The sequence below is a fragment of the Rhinolophus sinicus genome, chromosome 15 (assembly GCF_057876585.1).
Source record: "Rhinolophus sinicus isolate RSI-liver-muscle chromosome 15, RSI-T2T, whole genome shotgun sequence".
Classification (NCBI taxonomy): Eukaryota; Metazoa; Chordata; class Mammalia; order Chiroptera; family Rhinolophidae; genus Rhinolophus; species Rhinolophus sinicus.
The window spans coordinates 105265493-105286768 of record NC_142515.1 but is presented as its reverse complement, the minus strand read 5'-3'; the positions used below and the strand labels follow the sequence as shown (position 1 = coordinate 105286768).

General features: G+C 37.0%; 1 protein-coding gene across 4 annotated transcripts in view; it reads left to right on the top strand.

Annotated features, from left to right (window-relative positions):
- ELP3 (elongator acetyltransferase complex subunit 3) overlaps window positions 1–21276 on the top strand; it is a 155332-nt gene that overhangs the window by 94067 nt on the left and 39989 nt on the right. For all 4 annotated transcript variants that reach the window (XM_074338361.2, XM_019733157.3, XM_019733160.3 and 1 more), the window contains 3 exons: window positions 1857–2011; window positions 16356–16517; window positions 19028–19154. In XM_074338361.2, coding sequence (XP_074194462.1) covers window positions 1857–2011; window positions 16356–16517; window positions 19028–19154 — 444 coding nt within the window. The remainder of the gene's footprint in view (window positions 1–1856; window positions 2012–16355; window positions 16518–19027; window positions 19155–21276) is intronic.

The following is a 21276-nucleotide window of genomic DNA, read 5'->3' as shown; positions in this document are numbered from 1 at the left end:
ATCGAAAGACACATACAGACTGAAAGTAAAGGGATGGAAAGATATTTCATGCAAATGGAAACGAAGGGGGTAAAAACTGGTATAGCAATACTTATACCAGACAAAATGGACTTTAAAATGAAGTCTGTAACGAGATGAAGGACCCAGTAATCCCACTTCTGGGTATTTATCTGAAGAAACCCAAAACACTAAATCAAAGGGACACGTGCATCCATATGTTCCTTACAGCATTATTTACAATAGCCAAGATATGGAGGAGCCTGGGTGTTCATCATTGGATGAATGGATAAAGAAGAGGTGGTACATATATACAATGGAATGTTACTGAACCATAAAAGGAATGAATCTTGCCATCTGCAACAACATGGATGAACCCAGAGGGTATTAGGCTGAGTGGAGTAAGACAGAGAAAGAGAAAAGATTTCATTTAAGTGTGGAATCTAAACAAAAACAAGCCAAACAGGAACAAACTCATAGATACAGAGAACATTTTGAGGGTTCCCAGTTGGGAGTGGGTTAGGGGGTATAGGAGAAAAAGGGAAAGGGATTAAGAAGTACAAATTGAAAGTCACAAAACAGCATAAGGAATATAGTCAACAATATTGTGATAACTATGTATGGTGTCAGATGTGTACTAGATTTATTGGGGTGATCACCTCATAAGTTTTATAAATGTCTAATCACTATGTTGTATACCTGAAACTAATATAGTGTTGCATATCAACTGTACTTGAAAAATAAAAAAATTAGGGGGAAAAAAGTATTTTAGGGTCCTGTCAGGATATTTTGAAAAAGCTACCAGGATGATTTTGTTGTGTATCCCTTGTAAATCATCGATACAGAGTATTCTTTTAGTGTTGATATATATGTATATATGTGTGTGTGTATATAGTTGTAGACATATTTTTACGTATGTATGCATATGCATGTACTTATGCTTATGTTTATATAATTATGTGTATAATACGTACAAAAAGATGTATGTATAAATTGTTTGCCATTTTCAGAAACAAATATTTTTAAAGGTTCCTTTTTTTTCCATATTAAGTGTACACATTCTTTACATAGTACATTAATTTGAGTTCATAATTTGGTAGCTACTTGACCCGGTTTTTCTTAAGCCTAAGATAGAGCAAGAAATTTAAATACTTGTTTTTAAAAATTAGAATCTTGGCTTAATGTAGTTGACAAAATCAAAGACCTATACTATTTCATCCCCTAGCAGTAGAGACATAATATTTTATGAGTTATCAATTGGACTTTTATTTTCCTGGTTTTTTTGTGTGTGTGTTGTTTTTTTTCTGGAAAGCCGGCTTGAGGTACCACCACCTGTGCCCAGAATCTTCAGAATTGATTTAAAACTTTAAAGTTTTCATTTAAACTGGTTTCTTAATTTTTGCTTCTAATCTAGTCTTCTTTTTCTTTCATTTGCGTGAAGTCCTGATTAGGTTGCATACAATCATCTTTGTCTCCGAGGCTAACCACAAAGTCTGGCCTGACAGACACGCTCCATAAGTAGTTGCTTATTATATTACACATTGTGTTGTTATATCATATTTGCCTTTACTGCTTTCTAGTTTATATTCTATGTGTTTTTATATTTCCACTTAATTTGGTAGGTATTAACATTAAGCTTTTTTATTATGTTTAATTCTCACTCTCCTCATTTGAGCTATAATTTTTTTTCTTTCAGACTCTGGAGTCTATTTTTTAATTCACAGAATTTGCTAAATATGTTTAATTGCTTCTCATTTTTAAACGATACTGATGAAAACACTGCAAAATTTAGAAATTTGCAATACCCTTTTAGGGTGGTTGACTGTATTTTCTAATGCAGATGAATTTATGTCTTTCAGTTGAAACAACTTGGTCACAGTGTGGATAAAGTGGAGTTTATTGTGATGGGTGGAACATTTATGGCCCTTCCAGAAGAATACAGAGATTATTTTATTCGAAATTTACATGATGCATTGTCAGGACATACCTCCAACAATATTTACGAGGCAGTCAAGTAAGAAATCCTTGTTTTATCACATTCTCCAAAGTGGCTGTCAGTTTGTCCTCCTAGCAGCGGCCTGTGAGAATTCCTTCTGCTCTACATCTGCATTTTAATTCTTTTTTGGAGGGTGGAGGGGTGAGATGGGATTTCGTTGTTTTTAAATTTTGCATATTTTTGATGGGTTGTCAGGTTGAATACATTTTTCCCAGTTTGATTGAGATATATTGACACACAGCACTGCGTATATTAGGGTGTACAGCATAATGATTTGACATGTATGTATCATGACGTGATTACCACAATACATTTAGTTAACATCCATCATTTCATACGTCCCTAGTTCTTATAATCACTTCTGTTTTGTGGGAAAGGATTTTCTTCATTGAAATAATCCTTTTTTTTTTTTTTTTTTTTAAGAAGTATGGTTTGTTGACATTAGTATTCTCAGAGAAAAAATGATCTTTTCAGCCTTAGGCTGTTCTGAGCTGCAGGGGTGGTTTTGATTGGGCTAGTTGAGTTTTCAGCTAAATATGGTCTTTTTTCTTGCACTCCCTCTCCTACTGCCTTTAGGCTTTGTTCTGGTTCTCTTTTTATATAGGTCATAAAGCTAATTATAAGATTGTTCAAATAGTGCCTCTCTTAGAGAGCTTTTTGCGGGGTGGTAAGTAGGACCAAATTTTGAATGAACCTGGGGGTGTTTTCATTACTCAGTAATTAAAACAGTTCTTGGCACATAGTAGTCGTAAGTAAACGTGTGAATGAATTTTGAATGATCAATCTGTAAGTTGAATGTTGAAAGCTAGGGCTGCCTCTAGGAATTGGTGCTGGGGACATCTTTTTGTGCTCTCCCTATTTCCCCTGTCATCTTAACTTCTTTTGCTCTTCTTTGGGTTTATCAAAATGAAAAAATAGAGAAGCTTTTTCGTAAGTTTAGATGTCAAATGTAACTCCAGGGGCCTGTGTAAAGAGTTCATCACCGGGAGAGTGTGTATGGCAACCTACTTTGTTTGATTGCTTTAGAGAATGTGACAGGTTAACGCCATCCATGGCTGTGAATCGAGACTTGTAGCAACATCTGGCCAGTGTGATCGCTTCCTCCTATACAGGGTCTTTAGTAGCAGGATGAGATGGTGACCATATTTTTATTGCTCATTCAGAACCTTAATCATTCATGGATATGAGTCATGCTTATTAGTAAAGTGCTGAAGTCTTTCAAACTTGAGAGGAGTCATGATGTAATCCAACTCATTCTTCTTAATAATCCTGAAAATCAAATGATAGCTTAGAATAAAATGTAACTTGAAAAACAACCTTAATTTGTTCAAAGCCCCATGACATTGGAATGGTTAACAGTACCTCAGAGGGCTCCTGATGAAATTCATTCTGCTCTGAGAATTCCCTAGCAGGATAATCAAGACCATTAAATGTTTCCTACCCACGCTTATATATTATATACTCTTTTCAGTGCAGCTTTTCTTGTGTTGTGGACCTTTCATAGTAAGCGGAATTGAGCTATAAAAACATCTTGGACTTGCCTTGTGTTCCCCCATCAAAGTTTGCCACAAAGCTTTCAGTCTACAGTTTGGGTGTCCCAAGTCTTACGTGCTAGGCCAGCTGAAGGTCTGCATCATGAGTTTTTAGGATGCAGCTAGTTTGACACCTTCATCAATTGAAACTATAAACATTTTGCTTTATTCTTGTTGTGAAGTTTTAGTTTTATCTTTTGCAGAAATGTTCTAATGCCCAATGCTGTGTGTAAGTTGTCTGTGGTTGGGGCGAAAATGGAGTTTTATGTTACAACTGGCTCGCTTCAGATCACAATACATTTGTAGAAAAAGCCCTTTGGAGAAGAAAGCCTCTTTCTGTAGTGGACTAGACGAAGCCAGCAGCGCTGTTTTCTTTTTGGTCTTGAATTTACCTCAAGAGGGCAACAAACACTTCACTTTCAGATAAAAATTTACATAGGATTTGAGTCTTCATTGCATCAAATCTCATGCATGGCTCTTGGGAAGTAATAAAAGTACAATCTGGGAGCCATAAAACCATCCATAAATGTTACACTGAATCATGCCAAGCCACACTTGACGTGTTTTGCTCTTTTCTCCTGGTCTCTGTGCTTTTATGAGATAATCTGGAAAAAAAAAAAAGCCGATTTGTGGCATCTTATTTGCTTTGTTGAGGTAAATTTTTACTACCAACTCCCTATTACAGAATTGGTATTTGCTTTTTTAGGGAAACGTCATATAATTTGAAGAAATAGTGGTCTGGTTTGTACTACAGAACTAGAGATACAGAAAACTATTTTCAAAAGTTAACATCTTTGAAATAAAGTACAGAGATACTGTTTTCTTCAAATTTTTTGAATGAGACATTTACCTTCTTGTTCTCTGTATTATATTGCACAGAAGGTATTCGTGAAAACTGGGTAGGTTACCCAGTGTGGTTAACCTCTCAGATGGAAAATGATGAATTTCACATTTCTTTTACTATTAGTTGATATTAGTTGTTTTTGCTTGCTAACTACCCATATGTAATACTGATTTTCATTAGCTTAGCGGAAGTTTTCATTTCAAAGATCAATCATTTTTAATTAGGTTAAAAATTGTATATTATGACAGATGAATCAACAATGTTTAAGTTGAAAAGTCTTTGTTCAAATTAGGGTTAGCTGGTGTGTCCCTGTTTTGTTATCATGTGTCTCACATGAAAGTTTTGCTTCTTATTTAAAAGATCACAAGTTAGGGTAAAGAAAAAGCCTAAAAGGTGAACATGGTTATTATTTTTGGCAAATTAGTAGGGAAAAGTATGTTACATCCTTGCAGATGGAAAAATTGGAAAGCTGAGTGAATAGTTCAAGGACAAAGCAGGTATGGTTTCTGTGAAGGCTCATTAAATCAAGCAAAATGATAATCACTGATTTCTATCAGCTAGACTGAGACTCTTCAGTTGTCTCCAGAGAGCAGCAATTACTGGTGACTGTCGTCCTCTAAAAATCACAGCTCTGGAGATGAAAAGGACCTGCAGTGGGGTCTGAGTCACGCATTCACCGGAATGCAAATGTTGCCAAATAACTCAGAACAACCTTTTAAAATAGTTTTATTCCTTTTTAATCAGCCCTGCCCAGAAGCAGTTTTATATTCAGTCTTTCCTGCTCCTTGGATGTTTTCACAAGATGTAATTTAAAAGGACAGTTAGCCATCAAGACGTGGGTGAGTCATACCTTCACCCTGTGGAATTCATTCATTTCAGTTCCTTCCTCTCCCCCTTCTACCCCAATCAATGATTTGGAATCCTCCAACTATGTTCTTATGTGTCTTAGAAAAGCTAGAGTGCTAGGTAATTTTAGGTACCAGGCCCAGAGCATAGTTTCATAGACTTGAAGTTATAAAGAACGCAAAAGCCTAAGAAGGCCTGAAAGGGACTGTCTCCTGCCTTGCTGCGCTGGGCCTTATTTCTGGGAAACTTCAGAACCTCCTGCGTTTCTGTACTTTGGTTCGACTGCTCTCCCCCACCTTACTTTATGTATTGACCACTTTTACTTCGTCCCTTGATCAACCAGGTTTGCATAGATGGTGACCAGGATCCTTAACATTGGCACTCCGACCTAAAAAATGGGAAGCCTTTTCCTGTGAACACCACGTCTGTGTTCTGCAGTACTTGCTTTATCACATATCTGTTCAGCTGTCCATTCCTCCATCCATCCATCAGCCCCTTTTTTTCTCCGAGATGCATTTCAAAGTAAGTTGTAGACTTCAGTACACTTCTCCCCAACTGTGTCATCGTGCATGTCATTAACTAGTTTGCTGTTTGTGGTATTTTCTTTTGAAGTTAATGTACATACAGTGAAATGCACAGATCTTATATGTACTCTTATATTTGATGAGTTCTAACAATTACAATACTGGTGCTACAAAACCCTTTTAATAAATACGAGGTCTGCCAAATAAGTTCATGAATTTGTTGCAACGGTGTTGCTAACCTTTTTTGATATCAGAGGGATTATTCATTATGAATTTATACCAACTGGACAGTTAACCAAGTTTCCTATTTGGAAGTGCTGAAAGGCTGCGTGAAAAAGTTAGATGAAAATGACCTGAACTTTTCACCAACAATTCATGGCTCTTGCATCACGACAATGCACGAGCTCACACAGCACTGTCTGTGAGGGAGTTTCTAGCCACTAAACATATAACTGTATTGGAACACCCTCCCTACTCACCTGATCTGGCCCCGATGACTTCTTTCCATACCTGAAGAGAAAGGAAATATTGAAAGGAAGACATTTTGATGACATTCTGGACATCAAGGGTAAAATATGACGATAGCTCTGATGGCCATTCCAGAAAAAGAGTTCCCAAATTACTTTGAAGGGTAGACTATGCACTGGTGTCAGTGCATAGCTTCCCAAGGGGAGTACTTCAAAGGTGACCATAGTGATATTCAGCAGTGAGGTATGGAGCACTTTTTGTAGCATGAGTTCGCAAACTTAATTGTCAGACCTCGTAGATCATTACCATCATCCCAGAAAATTTCATTGGGCCCCTTCCCAGTAAATTCTCACCTACACCTCCCAGAGGCAGCTGTTCTTATTTTTTTCCCTTTTGTAGATTAGTTTTGCCCATTCTAGAACTTGATGTAAATGGAACCATATAGCATATACAGGCATATCTCGGAGACACTGCAAGCTGGGTGTCAACCACTGCAGTAAAGTGAGTAATATAGTAAAGCAAGTCATGAATTTTTTTGGTTTCCCCATGCATATGAAAGTTATTTTTGTACTGTACTGTAGTCTATTAAGTGCAATAGCGTTATGTCTAAAAGACAATGTACATACCTTAATTTAAAAATACTTGATCGCTATTGAAATGCTAACCATCATCTGAGCCTCTTAGAAAAATGGCATCGAGAGACTTACTCGAAGCAGTTTTGCCACAGACCTTCAATTTACAAAAAACAAACGCAGTATCTGCACACCACAGGATGCTGAAGTGCAATAACACGGGGTTGGCCTGTACTCTTTTTTTTTTTTTTTTTTTTTTGGCCTGTACTCTTTGTGTATGTTTCACTGTGCATAATCTTTTCAGATTCATCAATGATGTTGGGTATTTCGGTAGTTGTTGTTACCTTTTGAGTGCTGGGTAGTCTTCCATTGTATGCATAGAGCACAGTTTGTTTATCCATTCTGTGGATAGACAACTGGGCTGTTTCCAGTTTGTGGCCCTTATGAATAAAACTTGAATAAACATACGTCTACAAGGTTTTTTTTGTGTGTGAATATATGTATTATTTTTCTCTGTAATGACTAGAGGTGGATTTGCTACATCATATGTTTAGTTTTATGAGAAACTGCCGGACGTTTTTCCCATGTGGTGCCATTTTTATTCCCACCAGTAATGTCTGAGCATTCGGTTACACATCCTCACCAACACAGGGTGTTGTCAGTCTTTAATTTTAGCCATTCTGCTGGGTGTGCAGTGGGGGTTTGTTGTTTTAATTTGCGTTTTTTTGACGACTAATGATGTTGAGTACTTTTTATGTGCTTATGCATTCTGTATATATTTTTGTGAAGTGTCTGTTAAAATCTTTTGCCTATTTTTTATTGGGCTATTAGATACCTATCTGTCTATCTGCTGGATACCAATCCTTTGTTAGATCTACATTTTGCAAATGTGAAAACCCAGTCTGTGGCTTGACAATTCATTGTGTAAATGATAATCCGGGAACAGAAGTTTTTTTTTTTTTAATTTTGATGGAAGCCTGATTTAGCAATTTTTTTCTTTCATAGTTACTGCTTTCTGTATTGTCTGCAACAAACCTTTGCCAGAGCAAGAAGATATTCTCCTGTTTTCTTCTAGTTCTAGTTTTTATATTTAGCTCTCATATGTAGGCTTATAATCCATCTTGAATTAATTTTTATGTGTAGTGTGAGATAGGAGTCAGTGTTTCTTGTTTCTCATAGATAATTGTTTCAACATCACTTGTTTAAAAACTTTCCTTTCCTGTTTAGATTATATCAGTGCCTTTGTCAAAAATCGATTGACTATAAATGTGGAACTGGGGTCTCTTCTGTTCCATTGATCAATTTTTCAATCCTTATGACAATACCACACTGTCTTGATTACTGTAACTTTATAGTGTATCTTGAAGTCAAGTAGTACAAATCTTCTAACTTTGTGATTGGTTTTCAAGATTGCTATGGATATTGTAAGTCCTTTGTATTTCTATATAAAGTTTAGAATTAGTTTGTCAATTTCTGTTAAAAAAATTGTAATGAGATTGGGATTGTGTTAAAAATATAGAACAATTTGGAGAAAATTGACAATTTAACAACATTTAGCCTTCTAATCCATAAACATTGTCTCCTCAGTTACTTAGGTGTGTTTTAATTTCTCTTAGCAATCGTCAGTGTAGAGATTTTGTACGCTTTTTGTTAAATTTATTCCAAAATATTTTTGTTTGTTGATGCTATAGTCAATGAAATTTTAAAATTTCATTTTCAAATTGTTTACAGCTAGTATAGTCAGCCCTTGGTATTCACAGAGGATTGGCTGCAGGACTCCCCGACCCCCACCCCGAGATAACAAAATCCATGGATGCTCAAGTCCCTTATGGAAAATGGCACAGTATTTGCATATAACGTACACACATGTTCCCATATACTTTAAATCATCTTTCCCATATACTTACAATACCTAATACAATGTAAATGCTATATAAATAGTTATACTGTATTGTTTAGGGAATAACAAGGAAAAAGAAAAGTCTGTACATGTTCAGTATAGATGCACCCAGTAACCACCAAAGGGCTAACTACATAGTACATGTCAACAACATAACTTTTTATTCCCCCCAAATATTTTCCATCCATGGATGTGGAACCTGCGGATACGGACGGCCAACTATATACAGAGGATGCCGAAAAAATGTATACACACTTTAAGAAAGAAAGAAAAATTGTATTAAAGTTGTAATCCAATGAATAACGCTAACATTCATTTGATTAATGCCATCTTTTGAGCAAGCATCATACTACATACACATTGCTACATAATTCAATTCAACTTTGAAGAGTGATACATAGATCACATCTCTTAAAATGTGTATACATTTTTTTGGCACTCCCGGTATAGATATACAATTGATTTTTGTATATGACCTTATTAAATTCACTGTTTAGTGCTAAAAGTTGTTTATGTAAATCTGCTAGGATTTTCCTCACAAGCACATAATAGGCAAATACAGTGTGTTTTAATTTTTCCTTTTGGATTTGCCTGCCTTTCTTTTTCTTGCCTGTTGGAATGGCTGGGACATTCAGTACAGTGTTAAATAGAAGTGGTAAGAATGGGCCTCTTTGTCTTTTACCAATAATACAGGAAAAACATTTAATATTTTAATATTAAGTACAATGTTACTTTTGGGGTTTTCTGTAGATAGCTTTATTAGATTGAAGAAGTTTTCCGAGAAGTTTTGTTAACTCAGTTGTCTCATGATTTCACTGCATCTAAGTCACATGATTTCTCTGCATCTGATTAAATAGTCACATGATTTTCCTCCTTTATTCTGACAATGTAGATTACGTTGGTTGATTTTTTTTTTTTAAAGAGTTAAACCTTACATTCCTAGGGTAAACACTATTTAGTCATAACGTTTTATCCTTTTTATATACCACTAGGTTCAACTTGCTAATACCTTGTAAAGCATTTTGTGTCTGTGTTCACGAGGGATGATGGTCTGTAATTTCCTTGATTGTAGTTTCTTTGTCATGTTTTGATATTTGTGTTATGCTGGCCCCATAAAACAAGTTGGGAAGTATTCTGTTTTCTGAAAGAGTTCATATAAAATGAAAGTTATCTCTTCCATAAAATGTTTGCTAGAACTCACCAGTAAAACTATCCAAGGCTGGAGTTTTCTTTATGGGAGGGTTTTGGATGATGCATTCAATTCCTCTAATAGATACAGGTATATTCAGATTTTCTGTTTCATCTCTGTCCATTTTGGTAAGTTATATTTCTCAAGGAATTTGTCTATTTCATCCAGGTTGTCAGACTTTCTAGTATTAAGTTGTTCGTGATATTCCCTATTATGCTTTCAATGTCTGTAGGATAGTAGTGACCACCCCTCTTTCAATCCTGATGTTGATAGTCTGTAGTCTCTCTTCTTGATTAATTAGATGTTTATCAATTTTGTTCCTTTTTTGAGAATTAACTTTTGGTGGTGTTTATGTCCTCTACATTGATTTCTGGTTTTATTTATTTTTTTATTATTCTACCTTCTTTGGATTTACTTTGCTCTTTTTCTACAACTTCAGTAAGGAATAGAAACTTGGCTGTCATTACGGACCTTTTTTCTTTTCTAATGTAAGTTTTACAGTTTTAACTTTTTCTCTAAGCACTGCTTTAGTTGAATCCCACATATTTTGGTATATTGTATTTTAATTATTATTCAATTCAAAATATTTTCTAAAACCTTTACATTTCAACCCACAGAGTATATAGAAAGGGGTTGTTTAATTCCCAAATACATGGGGTTTTTCTTGATATCTTATTGTTACTGATTTCTAATTCCATTTTGGTCAGAGACGGTCTGGTCTATTCTGTATGATTTCAGTTTTTTTTAAGTTTTTTATTTAAGACTTGTGGCCTAGCATATGTGATCTCTCTTGGTAAACATACTATGTGTATTTACAAGAATGTGTATTCTGCAGTTGCTGGATGTAATGTTCTATAAATATCAATTAAATCAAGGTGATTTATATTATTGTTCAGATTCTTTAGATTTTTTTTTCTGTCTACTCTGTCAGTTGCTAAGAGAGGGATATTAAATATCCAACTACAGTTGAAGAACTATCTATTTCTCCTTCAGTTATATTAATTGTTTATTTTGAAGAGCTGTTAATTGGTGCATATGCACTTATGATTATGTTTTCCCCATGTATGAGCTTTTTAAATCATTATGAAATTACCTTTTTATTGTTATGAAATGTCCTTTATCTCTGGTATTGAAGTTTCCTTTATTTGATGTTAATTTAGCCATTACAGCCTTCGTGTGCTTATAGTTTTCCCTATGTATTATCTTTTTCCATGCATTTACTTTCTACCCATGTGTGTCTATATTGATAGTGGGTTTCTTGCAGACAGTGATCTATATAGTAGTTGAGTCTTGTGGTGTTTTTTTTTAATCTTCATCCATTTTCACAATATCTGCCTTTTAATTGTCTGTTAACAATTACTATAATTATTGATACAATTGGATTTTTATCTACCAGTTTAATCACCCCCTCATTTTGGTTTTCAGTAGCCAAGAATAATAATTTTAGTGAGTACTTTTCATGTCTAATTTTGTATAATGCATTTTTTTCCTATATTCTTTAATAGGGAATGTCTTCTTGACAGGATAGAAGGTATTTAGTACATGTTGTTAAATGAATGCAGTGGAAAGAGCTGTGCAGTCACTCAGGAAACCTAGGTTCCAGACTTCTGTTATTTTACATTATGACCAGATTTAAGCCACTTATTCGTCCTGTTTTTAGATTCCTCACCTATAAAAATGGGGAGGTAGGACTAGATTATCTTTAAAATTATTGTTTTCTCTGACATTCTATGATTTGAAGGTTTTGATTGGAATGAGAATTTTTTTCTAAGATGTGTTCGCAAGTTATTTTTTAGGTAGCAGTCCTTCGTGACAAAACTGTTCCATAATGCACATATACTGGGGGTGCCAAAAAAATGTATACACATGACTTGTATTTATTTTTTGTTATCAGTATATATGGAGTATTACAATTTTAATAGTTTCTTCCTTTTTTAAAATATGTATACATTTTTTGTCACCCTCTGTATATATGTGTATGTATACATGTTTTACATTTGAATGTAAAGATAATATTAAAAGAATGTGTAGTAACTTATTTTTTTTTCTTTTCTGTTAATAATGTGTTGCTGTTCTTCAACTGTCTGACTAGGAGTATAAAATTGTAGCATTCTTGTCAGCCGTTGGGAGTATTAAAACCTAAAATGTTATGGGTTGTTTTTCGTGCATCTTAAACCTGGTCAACTAGCTTGATAGGGAGCAAGGGCCTCTGATTAGTCTCTAAGCTGCAATGTTACCAGGTTAGTTTTTCATCAGTAGTACCCATTTAAAAATCAAAATTCTGTTCCCGTTTCCTCAGCTCGTGTTGGCAGAACCCTATTGTTTTATAGACCTTCTTGACATAACTAACTGCCTGATCCAGTAAGTACACTTCACCACCATCTCAAAAAAAGGGGGGGGGAAGAGTAGTTATTTTTAAATCTTCAAACACACCAGACAACCAGCTCAATCATTTTTAAGTCTAGAATATCACTACCACAGCATCGTGCAGAACATAAAATTTTATTGAGGTATTTTCCAGATATGAGTATAGAAAAAAAAATTTTTTTTTCTGTGCTGCTACTACTGAGGAATTACACCAAAACCCCAGGTGGTGTTGAGCATTTCAAACAAATCTTTGGCTGTCCAAAGGAGTTTGTAAAATCTACTTACTCATTTTGGGACTAAAGATACAGAAGAGTTTGTACATCGTGACTAATGACAATTAGTACTTCATCTACGTAGCATTATTTTTTACTTTGCAATTTGGTGTGAGCAGGATGAGTTTGAGTTAGAGGGGTGTCTGTGCAGGAAACTTCATAACCCTTTCAGGAATTTGGGCCCAGAGCTCCAGTGAGATTTCACACAGTACTAGACTAAGGCCCATCCATCTTCATTAATGACAGGCTTTAAAAGCAGACTGCAGCATATTGATAGTAATGAGAAGTGGGTTTTGATACCGCCCCTTCTTGGAGTGGATCAAGAAACAGTTTCCAGAGGGTAATAAAGAGACTGTAACATTCGGTGTGCTGTCTTCCTTCCATGTCCCCTTGGTTGGGACCCTTAGTGCAAGAAGACAGTAAGTAATAATAGAGATCATTTTTATAGGTCACTTTCTTCCTTTCAGAAATAGGAGAGTGTGCCCCAAGAAATCTGTATCCATTTTTATTGCTGCCACTTCTAGCTCTGTGTAGTTTTATTTCCTGCAGAACACCTGGCCTAGGGCTAAGCACCTTCTGGGTTACTGTTTGCAAGAGGAAAGATAACCAGTAGAACAGTCTAGAGGCTGCTGTGGGAGTAAGGAGAGACCTGTGACCCCAGTTATGCCTATTTCATGTATTCTCATATTTGTATTTTTTTATATCGAAGGAGAGTTTTTAGAGTTGAAGCCCCTAAGCAGTTACCTCGAAATGCATTCGAGCCTGCTGCCTCCCAGGAGCTTCCTGTCAAGATGGGGAGACAGACATATCTACAAAGAACAAGGCAACCTGTTGTCATAGTACGGGCGAGGTGCTTTGGGAATGGGAGCACAGAGTTCTTCCTGAGAGGTGCTGGGAAGGTGTCATAGGAGGGGAAATGTGTTTGAGCTGTGTTTGGAAGGCTGGGTAGCATTTGGTGTTTGTTTGCTTTTAAATTCCTAGGTTATTGTTTGATTTCCCCCACCCCCTGTAAAAAAATGCTGTTAACATGTTATTGGCTTAAATTACGCTTTGCAGAGAACATAAGCATCTTTTAATAGTTGGTGCCTGATCATGTGGCATACAGAAAAGTGTAGGATTCAGCCTAGCCCCATGCTGCTGGAGTACAGGCTCTTTTAAGATGACCCTGTACTACCCCAAAAACAGCAGTGAAATTGGAATCAGAAGACCCCTGACTTTGTCTCTTAGAAGCTTATGATCAGGGTAGGAAAATATTTGATACATTTCCTAGATGCCCAGGAACTTAAGATGTCTGTGGTCCCTGGAAGGTGTGGGAGTTGAACTAGGTATTCAAGGAGTGTCATGCTATTGGATGGCTGTCTAAATGACATGAAAGATGACAGCAGGCCATAAAATGTCAACTCACATATTTTACTTAGATGAGTTGAAAGTCTGTGCACTATTTGCATATTAAGGGACAATTACTGATATCTTTACATCTCTGATTCAGTGACATATAGGACTAAATACAGCATTAACAAAAGATTCTAAGAAAAATACAGTGACCTTATATTTTGTTCTTTAAGAAAATACTCCATTGTTTTAGACGTTTAAATTTGATAAGAATTTCTGCTTATTGCTTTTCAGATGAAATACAGTTCTGAAAAATGATAGTGGTAAAACGCTTTTTTAAATAAAACACTGGCTTTTAAAAACTTGAATTTTTTTTTTTATTTCTCCATTTCTGCTCCTGCAAAAGGAAATGATGTTTCCACCCAGAGGAAAGATTGTTTTTGAAATGGACTTAAATTATTGTTTGAGAATAAGATTTGCCTCTATATCCTATACTATATTTTGTCTACTTTTGAAGAGACCTTATCATCATTGCAGCAGCTTCCTCTATCTGTCTTAGCTGGGCCTTTGACGATCTGTGCAATAGAAAGATTAGGTGGTGAATTTTCTCTTTCCTCTAGACAAATTCCCATTCGTGCGGTTGCCTACCCTCTCCTTTTTTTCCCAGTGGAGCAAGATTCTGTTGTACTGCTGAGCTTGCTAACTTAATGGCTTCTTTTAAGAAAGACTGTAGGCTTTATAAAAATATCGATTAATAGGAAGGTTTATGATACGGTTTTGGAATGCCTGATTCTAAGATGTTCTCATTTACTTTCTTAAATATACTCATTTAGAGTTTTCTGCTTTTTGTTTTTTTGATCAACTTTCATGCAGTTTGCTTTCTCCATAATATGTGTTTGTTTTAATTTTTAAAATAATGGTTTTTCCCAAGTACAATAATTGATATTTAAAGAAAGTGAGTTACATTTATACTATGGCATTATGTACTTCTGTTACTGCATGCTTCGGTACCCACCTATTTGAGAGGCATGAGACTTTATGATTAGATTGTTTCGGAGAAGTCACAATGATTTAGTATCCTTTCTTAGGCAAAATTTGGTAAAATCTGAGCCCCTTTTATGTCTTATAATTCATCTTATAGTAACTTTGGACTAGTTGTTTACTTTTAGTCTTGTTGCTTCTGTAATTCTACACAAAACCTTATGGAATAAACAGTACAAAAAAGTTTGAATGTCTAAAATGAAAGACTTCAGAATTAGTCCTCCAATTCTGTGGTTCTTAAATGAGTAATTATTAACATTAACGTTAAATAAAGTCAGTTTTTATAGACTGTTAATAAGGAATATGTCTAAAGGAGTAGTCACAAATGATGGAGGCTTGTATGATTTTTACTTTTCAAGAAAGAGCTACAAATTTCTTTGGAAAGAAGGAAATTAAATGACAAAAAAGGTTTCCCTCACACTCACCAAAGAATTGAGAAAGTTGAAGGGTGGACCATGAAGAATTGTTGGGCTCTAGGACATTAGAGAAGTTGAAAAGGAGAGAAATCTGACGGCTAAAGCTGAATTGTCTAAGTGTGGTAAAATGAAATATAAAGCAAAGATTTTGAAGCCAGGCAGACCCAACTTCAAGTCCTGGGTTTTCTGAGCTCTGTACCCAGACAAAGTATTTAATCCCTTTGAACTTCAGTGTCTGCATCTGTACAATGGAGAGTGTGAGACAGACCTCATAGAGCTGATGGGAGCATCCAGTAGCATGGAGTGTATAGCCCAGGGCTGGGCCACAGTGGCGTCTGCCAATATTAGTTCCTATCCCCTCACATCTGCAGCCCCCTTAGCAAGTCGTTTTTACTTCTCTGGGTTTTGGCCAGCATTAAGGCCATTAACCCAAACAGCTTGAATCGAAAGTGGTACTCACTACTCTGATATCTGGCTCAAGATTCCTAATTTTGTAAATCACTGCGAAGATGAATAGGCTTGGCAGAAAGACCTTTTTTGTATGTAGAAGACATTTCATCCAAATTATTCCTATGATCATTATACTGTCCCTCTCCCTTTTTTCCTTTTATTTAACATGACAAAAATATAGAGTGGGAAATAAGTAATGCAGATACTTTTCACTTATATGCAAAACCGTTGCTAGGAATTGAAAAATAGGATTTTCACAGTTGAAATCACTGCTTTCAAGGAGATTATGGTTGCCGCATGCTGCAGGAGAATAATGGTGATAATGATCGCATTACTGTCTGCTGGTTTGGTCACGTCAGTCCTAGGAGGCACAGGTACTGTTGTTCTCGTTTGCAGATAATGAAACCAAAGCAGAGAGCTTGTTAATAGTGTTCCTGTTTGTGTAGTTAGGAAGTAGCGGAGCCAGGATTTGAACTCAGACAGTGTGGCTCCGGAGCCCGTGCTCTTAACCACTGTCTTATGCTGGGAGGACAAAGAAGAGACAGTCCTTTAAGTGGGAGCAAATGCCCCCAAACTGGCAGGTTGTTAACTTTCAGATTTTCTCTACAGGTATTCTGAGAGGAGCCTCACAAAGTGTATAGGAATTACTATTGAGACTAGACCTGATTATTGCATGAAGCGGCATTTAAGTGACATGTTGACCTATGGCTGTACAAGGCTGGAGATTGGCGTGCAGAGTGTCTACGAAGACGTGGCCAGAGATACCAACAGGTAAAATGATCTTGCACAAGCCTTCCTCTACTCCCACCAGTTATATCTTCATAGTCATTGTTCCTTCCGTGCTACCGCTCTCAGAGAAACACAGGTATTCCTCTCAGAGTCAGTCTTCTATCTGTGCTCTCACTTCTGTCCACTTTCCTTGATTTTCAGTCTGCCTTGACTGGCTCTTCTCCAGTAGCCTATAAACACGCTCATATCTCTTCTAGTCTTGTCATAAACAGCCTTTTCCAGATGGAAAGCAGAAGGCAAGGCTCATGGTCAGTAGTTTAAAGCAGGAGAGAAGGCAAAGAAGAATGGGAACAAAGAAAGCGGTTTGAACAAGAAGAAAGTCAGGGTGAGATTGAAGACATTAGTTTTTGTGACGCGATGCCAATTGGCAGGGTAGAGAGGAAGGTTGAGGCAGTGAGTATAAACTTTGAGAAATCTGGGCATGTAAGGAAGGAAAGAAATAAGGGTCGATAGAGCCTTGTGAAGGTTCTCTTCCCTCTAGAAATATATCACTGAGTTGAGGAGAAAAGATACACACAAAAGGTTAGCTGTATGAGGAACTTTATGATTAACTGGTAAATTAGTGAAAAACAAAAGACTTCAGGAGTTTATTAGGCAGCAGAGATCCCTGACCTAGAGTGGTCAAGGCAGGCTTCAGGGCGTAGCTGTGTGCTGAGTCGGACCCTAAAGGCTACTTGCTTTGATAGGATTTGGGTAGGCATGTTGGGGTTGTGCGAGGAGAGGGAAGTAAAGGGAAACATCCACGGTCAGCATCTGAGACCCAGCCAGAAGCATGTCAGGCTAAGGAGAGGGGAGTCTTTCCTTTAGGTGGCAGAGGCCTACTGAATATTTTTTGAGCACAGGGAAGAAGCTGATGGGTATCAGGCCTGAGAAAGAGGAACCTGAATAGAATGCTTTTTGGTAGGGGAAGACGCGAACCGGGACCCCGTAATCAAGGGCTGTGCGACAGAGGTACCTGGGGGTGAAAAGTGTCTCAAAAGTCAAGGAAGCTTTTTGAAGAAATTGACGTCTAACTTACAGGAAGCATACAAGTTAGGTGGGGGAAGAGGAAAATTGTTTCAGGCAGAAAAAAAAAAATACGAGTAAACTGCTGAGGATGGGAGCACACAGCAAGCACATTTCGGGAATTGGAGTGGTTTCCTTTGGTGAGAGGGTAGAGCCTGAGGTAGGTAGGAGGGTGGTAAGAGGTGAGACTGAAGATGTAGGCAAACAGGCTCAGAAGTCAGCCCAAGGAATTAGGGCTTTAATCCAAGGACAAGCTGGAAGCTAGGATGTGATACGAGCATATCTCCATCTTAGAGCACTTTATGGGGATCACAGGATGGAGCTGGAGTAAGAAGAATAAGCTAGAAGGAAGACCAGTTCAGGGGCTGTTGCAGTAATTTAAGCAAGAAATGATGTCCTGAAAAGAAGGGAATGACAGCGTTTGGTGGCTGAGTGGGAATAAGGGAATGGGAATTAGAGGGGCTTGGAGGGAAGATGAGTTTCATTTTAGATACACTGGGTTTTAGGTTCTTGCAGGACAAACCATTGAAGGTTGCTTTAGAGCAAGGCTGTCTGTCCAACAGAACATTCTGCGATGATTGAAATGTTTTATACCTGCACTGTCCAATATGATAGTGCAACTGAGGAACTGAATTTTTCATTTTAATTAAATAGACACGTGCCTAACCACCTGTCCTAGTGAGTGCTGTAGTGTACAGTGACACTGTAGAGTCCTGATATTTGGGTGTGGTGTCAGGAGAGAGGCCTAGTCCTCCCACCTGGGACGTCACTAGCATCGAGAGAGAGCGGGATGGAGTCCGTGTTTTCTAGGATGGCTTTTGTGGTGAGTGGGAACATCTTGGTGGTGAAAGGACTGAAACAGCGCTTCAGTCTTCAGGAGCCACGGACTCTTATTAGGGCTTGCTTCCTGCATGAATGGGGCGCTAGAATGTTGGAATGATTTATCCAGTTGGCCCCAAATGATGCTGCTTTGTCACTAAATCATTCTCTTCTCATTTTTTTTAAGTGAAATTAATCCTCTTAAAAATCCACCAGAGTGAAATTTATTTTGTATATACGTGTGTGTGTTCTCTCTCTGTCTCTGTCTCTCTCTGTCTCCCCCTCCCCCCTACCCCCAAATATTTCAAAAGATTGTAAAAGGAAAGAGCATAGCGCTATGCTGTTACTGCATGGTTTTGAGCTCATGATTCTGGTTTTGAACTTAGACATTTACAGTAGTAAGCTTATTTTGGCTGATGATGCTCAACCAAATAATTTTAGTGTCAGAACTTTGAGTAGATACATAAGGGAATTTCTGAGAAAGACCTCAGAAGTAAAAATGATTGCCTTCCAGGCGTTCTCAGAGGCGGAGATATAAAAATGACTTCCTGAGATTTCTTTTCCCCAACCGTATTCTTTGTTTCACGTCTCAGAGATCATCTCTTCTATTCCTTGTGTTAACGTTGCCCGTTTATTTGTGTAACAGGTAGTGGATTTTCTTTCCTCAGGGGCCACACAGTGAAGGCAGTATGTGAGTCATTTCACCTGGCCAAAGATTCTGGTTTCAAAGTTGTGTCTCATATGATGCCTGATCTGCCCAATGTGGGGCTAGAGAGAGACATCGAACAGTTCACAGTAAGTGTTACCTTAAACCGGGCTCATTTAAAAAGCCTCTGCATGCTGCTTCTACCCTCGCTGTTCTTTTGATTATTTGGTGTTGATTTTTTCCTCGTTATGAAAACAGTGCTCTCTCATAATAGAATAGTAGAAACACAGTAGAGAAAGAGAAGTCACTCACAGCCCCAACACCAAATAAAACCCTAACATTTCAATATACACCCTTCCAGGATTTTGCTATGCTTAGGCTTTTTTGGGGAGGTGGTTTATACATATATATACACAGAAGACACACTTACATATATGATAGGTACTTATGTCAGTAGCTTTTTCACTTAACATTATAACAAGGATTTATCCATGTCATAGCCTGGTCTCTGTTAAAATGTTAACATATTCAAATGTCTGCTTAATTTCCATTGAATAAATATGTTATACTTTGCGTAATCACTTTCTAAATTTTTTAAAATTAAAGGTATTACCAGTTTTGATATTGTAAATAGCACTGCAGGCATCTTTTGGGAATTGGGTGTTTTTGTCCTCTGACCAATTACTCTATTGGATATGAATGTTTTTAATATTAATTTATATGAACATCTATAGGTAAGGACATTGTGGAATTATTCAAATAGCCAATAAACCTATGTGGTTGTTTTTTTTTTATAAAAGCACAATATTGTTTGTATTCCTAATCCTATATTCTTTATTTCTTAATCCTATTATGTATATCTTTTGTTTTCACTCTGGAATATTTTAGGCAAGTCTGTTTCCCATATATAGTGCAATTTCACAGTGGTATATCTTAGCAAGAATTTTTAAATGTGCTGGATATTGAAGGACCCTGTCATCTGGGAAATTTCTTTGTACTGCAGGGGTCCCTTGGTACCCTCCCTTGGTGGATTGGTTCAAGGAATCCCACTGGATAACATAATCCGCAGTTGCTCAAATCAATTATATAAAATGGTGTGGCATTTGTATATAACCTACACACATCCTCTCATATATTTTAAATCATCTCTAGATTACTTACAATACTTAATACAGTGTAAATGCTATGTAAATAGTTGTTATACTATATTGTTTAGGGAATAATGACAAGAAAAAAGAGTCTCTATGTGTTCAATACAGATGCAACCATCGTAGGCCTAACTACATAGTACATACCAGTAACAATGTAATGGTGTTTTTGTTTGTTTGTTTTTGTTTATGAATATTTTCAATCCACAAATGCAGAATGCTCAGATACAGAGGGCTGACTACTAGGTAATTTTTACCCTTGCATTCTTTGTGTTCTCTTTCTAAAACTCCTGTTAAGCAAATGTTGGATCTCCCAGATTAATCATCTAATATTTTTACCTTATCTGTTTTTCATCTGCCTTCTTTCCTGCTTTCTTATTATCTCACCTTTATCTTTCAACCTTTCTAGTAAATGTTTTCATTTTTGTTATAGTTTTGATTTCTTAGAGTTCTTTCTTATACTATTCTGGCTGTTTGATGTTCTTGTTTTATGGATGTAATACATCTTTTCTTATCTCTCTGAAGGACTAATATAGTTGGGTTTGTTTGTTTTTTAAGTTTTATTTTCCTTTATGCAATGCCTCGGTTTCCCTCCAGATTCCTTTTTTTTCCTTTCTGTTTTGGTCTGCCCTTTATGTTCTTGGCTTTCCCCAAGTTTTTGCTGATCCTTAACCAAGTCCTACTTTGAAAGTGAGGTGCTGAAAAACCAGATGGCCAGCTCTGTGTGGCTAGCTGCTGGTATGCCTCACTGAAGGATGTTCATGTAATAAGCTCTCCTTTCTTTAGGGAATTCCCAAATGTCAGTACTCTTATTTAGGGCCATTTGATCCAGCGGTGAACTCTCCAGCTTCCTGGTTGGGGGTGGGTGGTGTGAAGGTCACAGGAAATTGGCTGTTGGTGTCCAAGGAGCAGGGCAAAGAGTCCCCAGTCAGTGTGCTGGCTTTCACTTAGTCTCCCTGTTTTCACCCTTGATCCTCACCCAGGGCTTCCTTTGTACCTGGAATCTCAGAGTCCAGCTGGTTTCCATTTCTCCAGGGAACAAACAGGCAGGTGTCTGCCTATAGGAAGGGAGAGGGATAAAGCCCTCCATGTACAGATTTGATCCAGTGCTCTCTTCCATCCT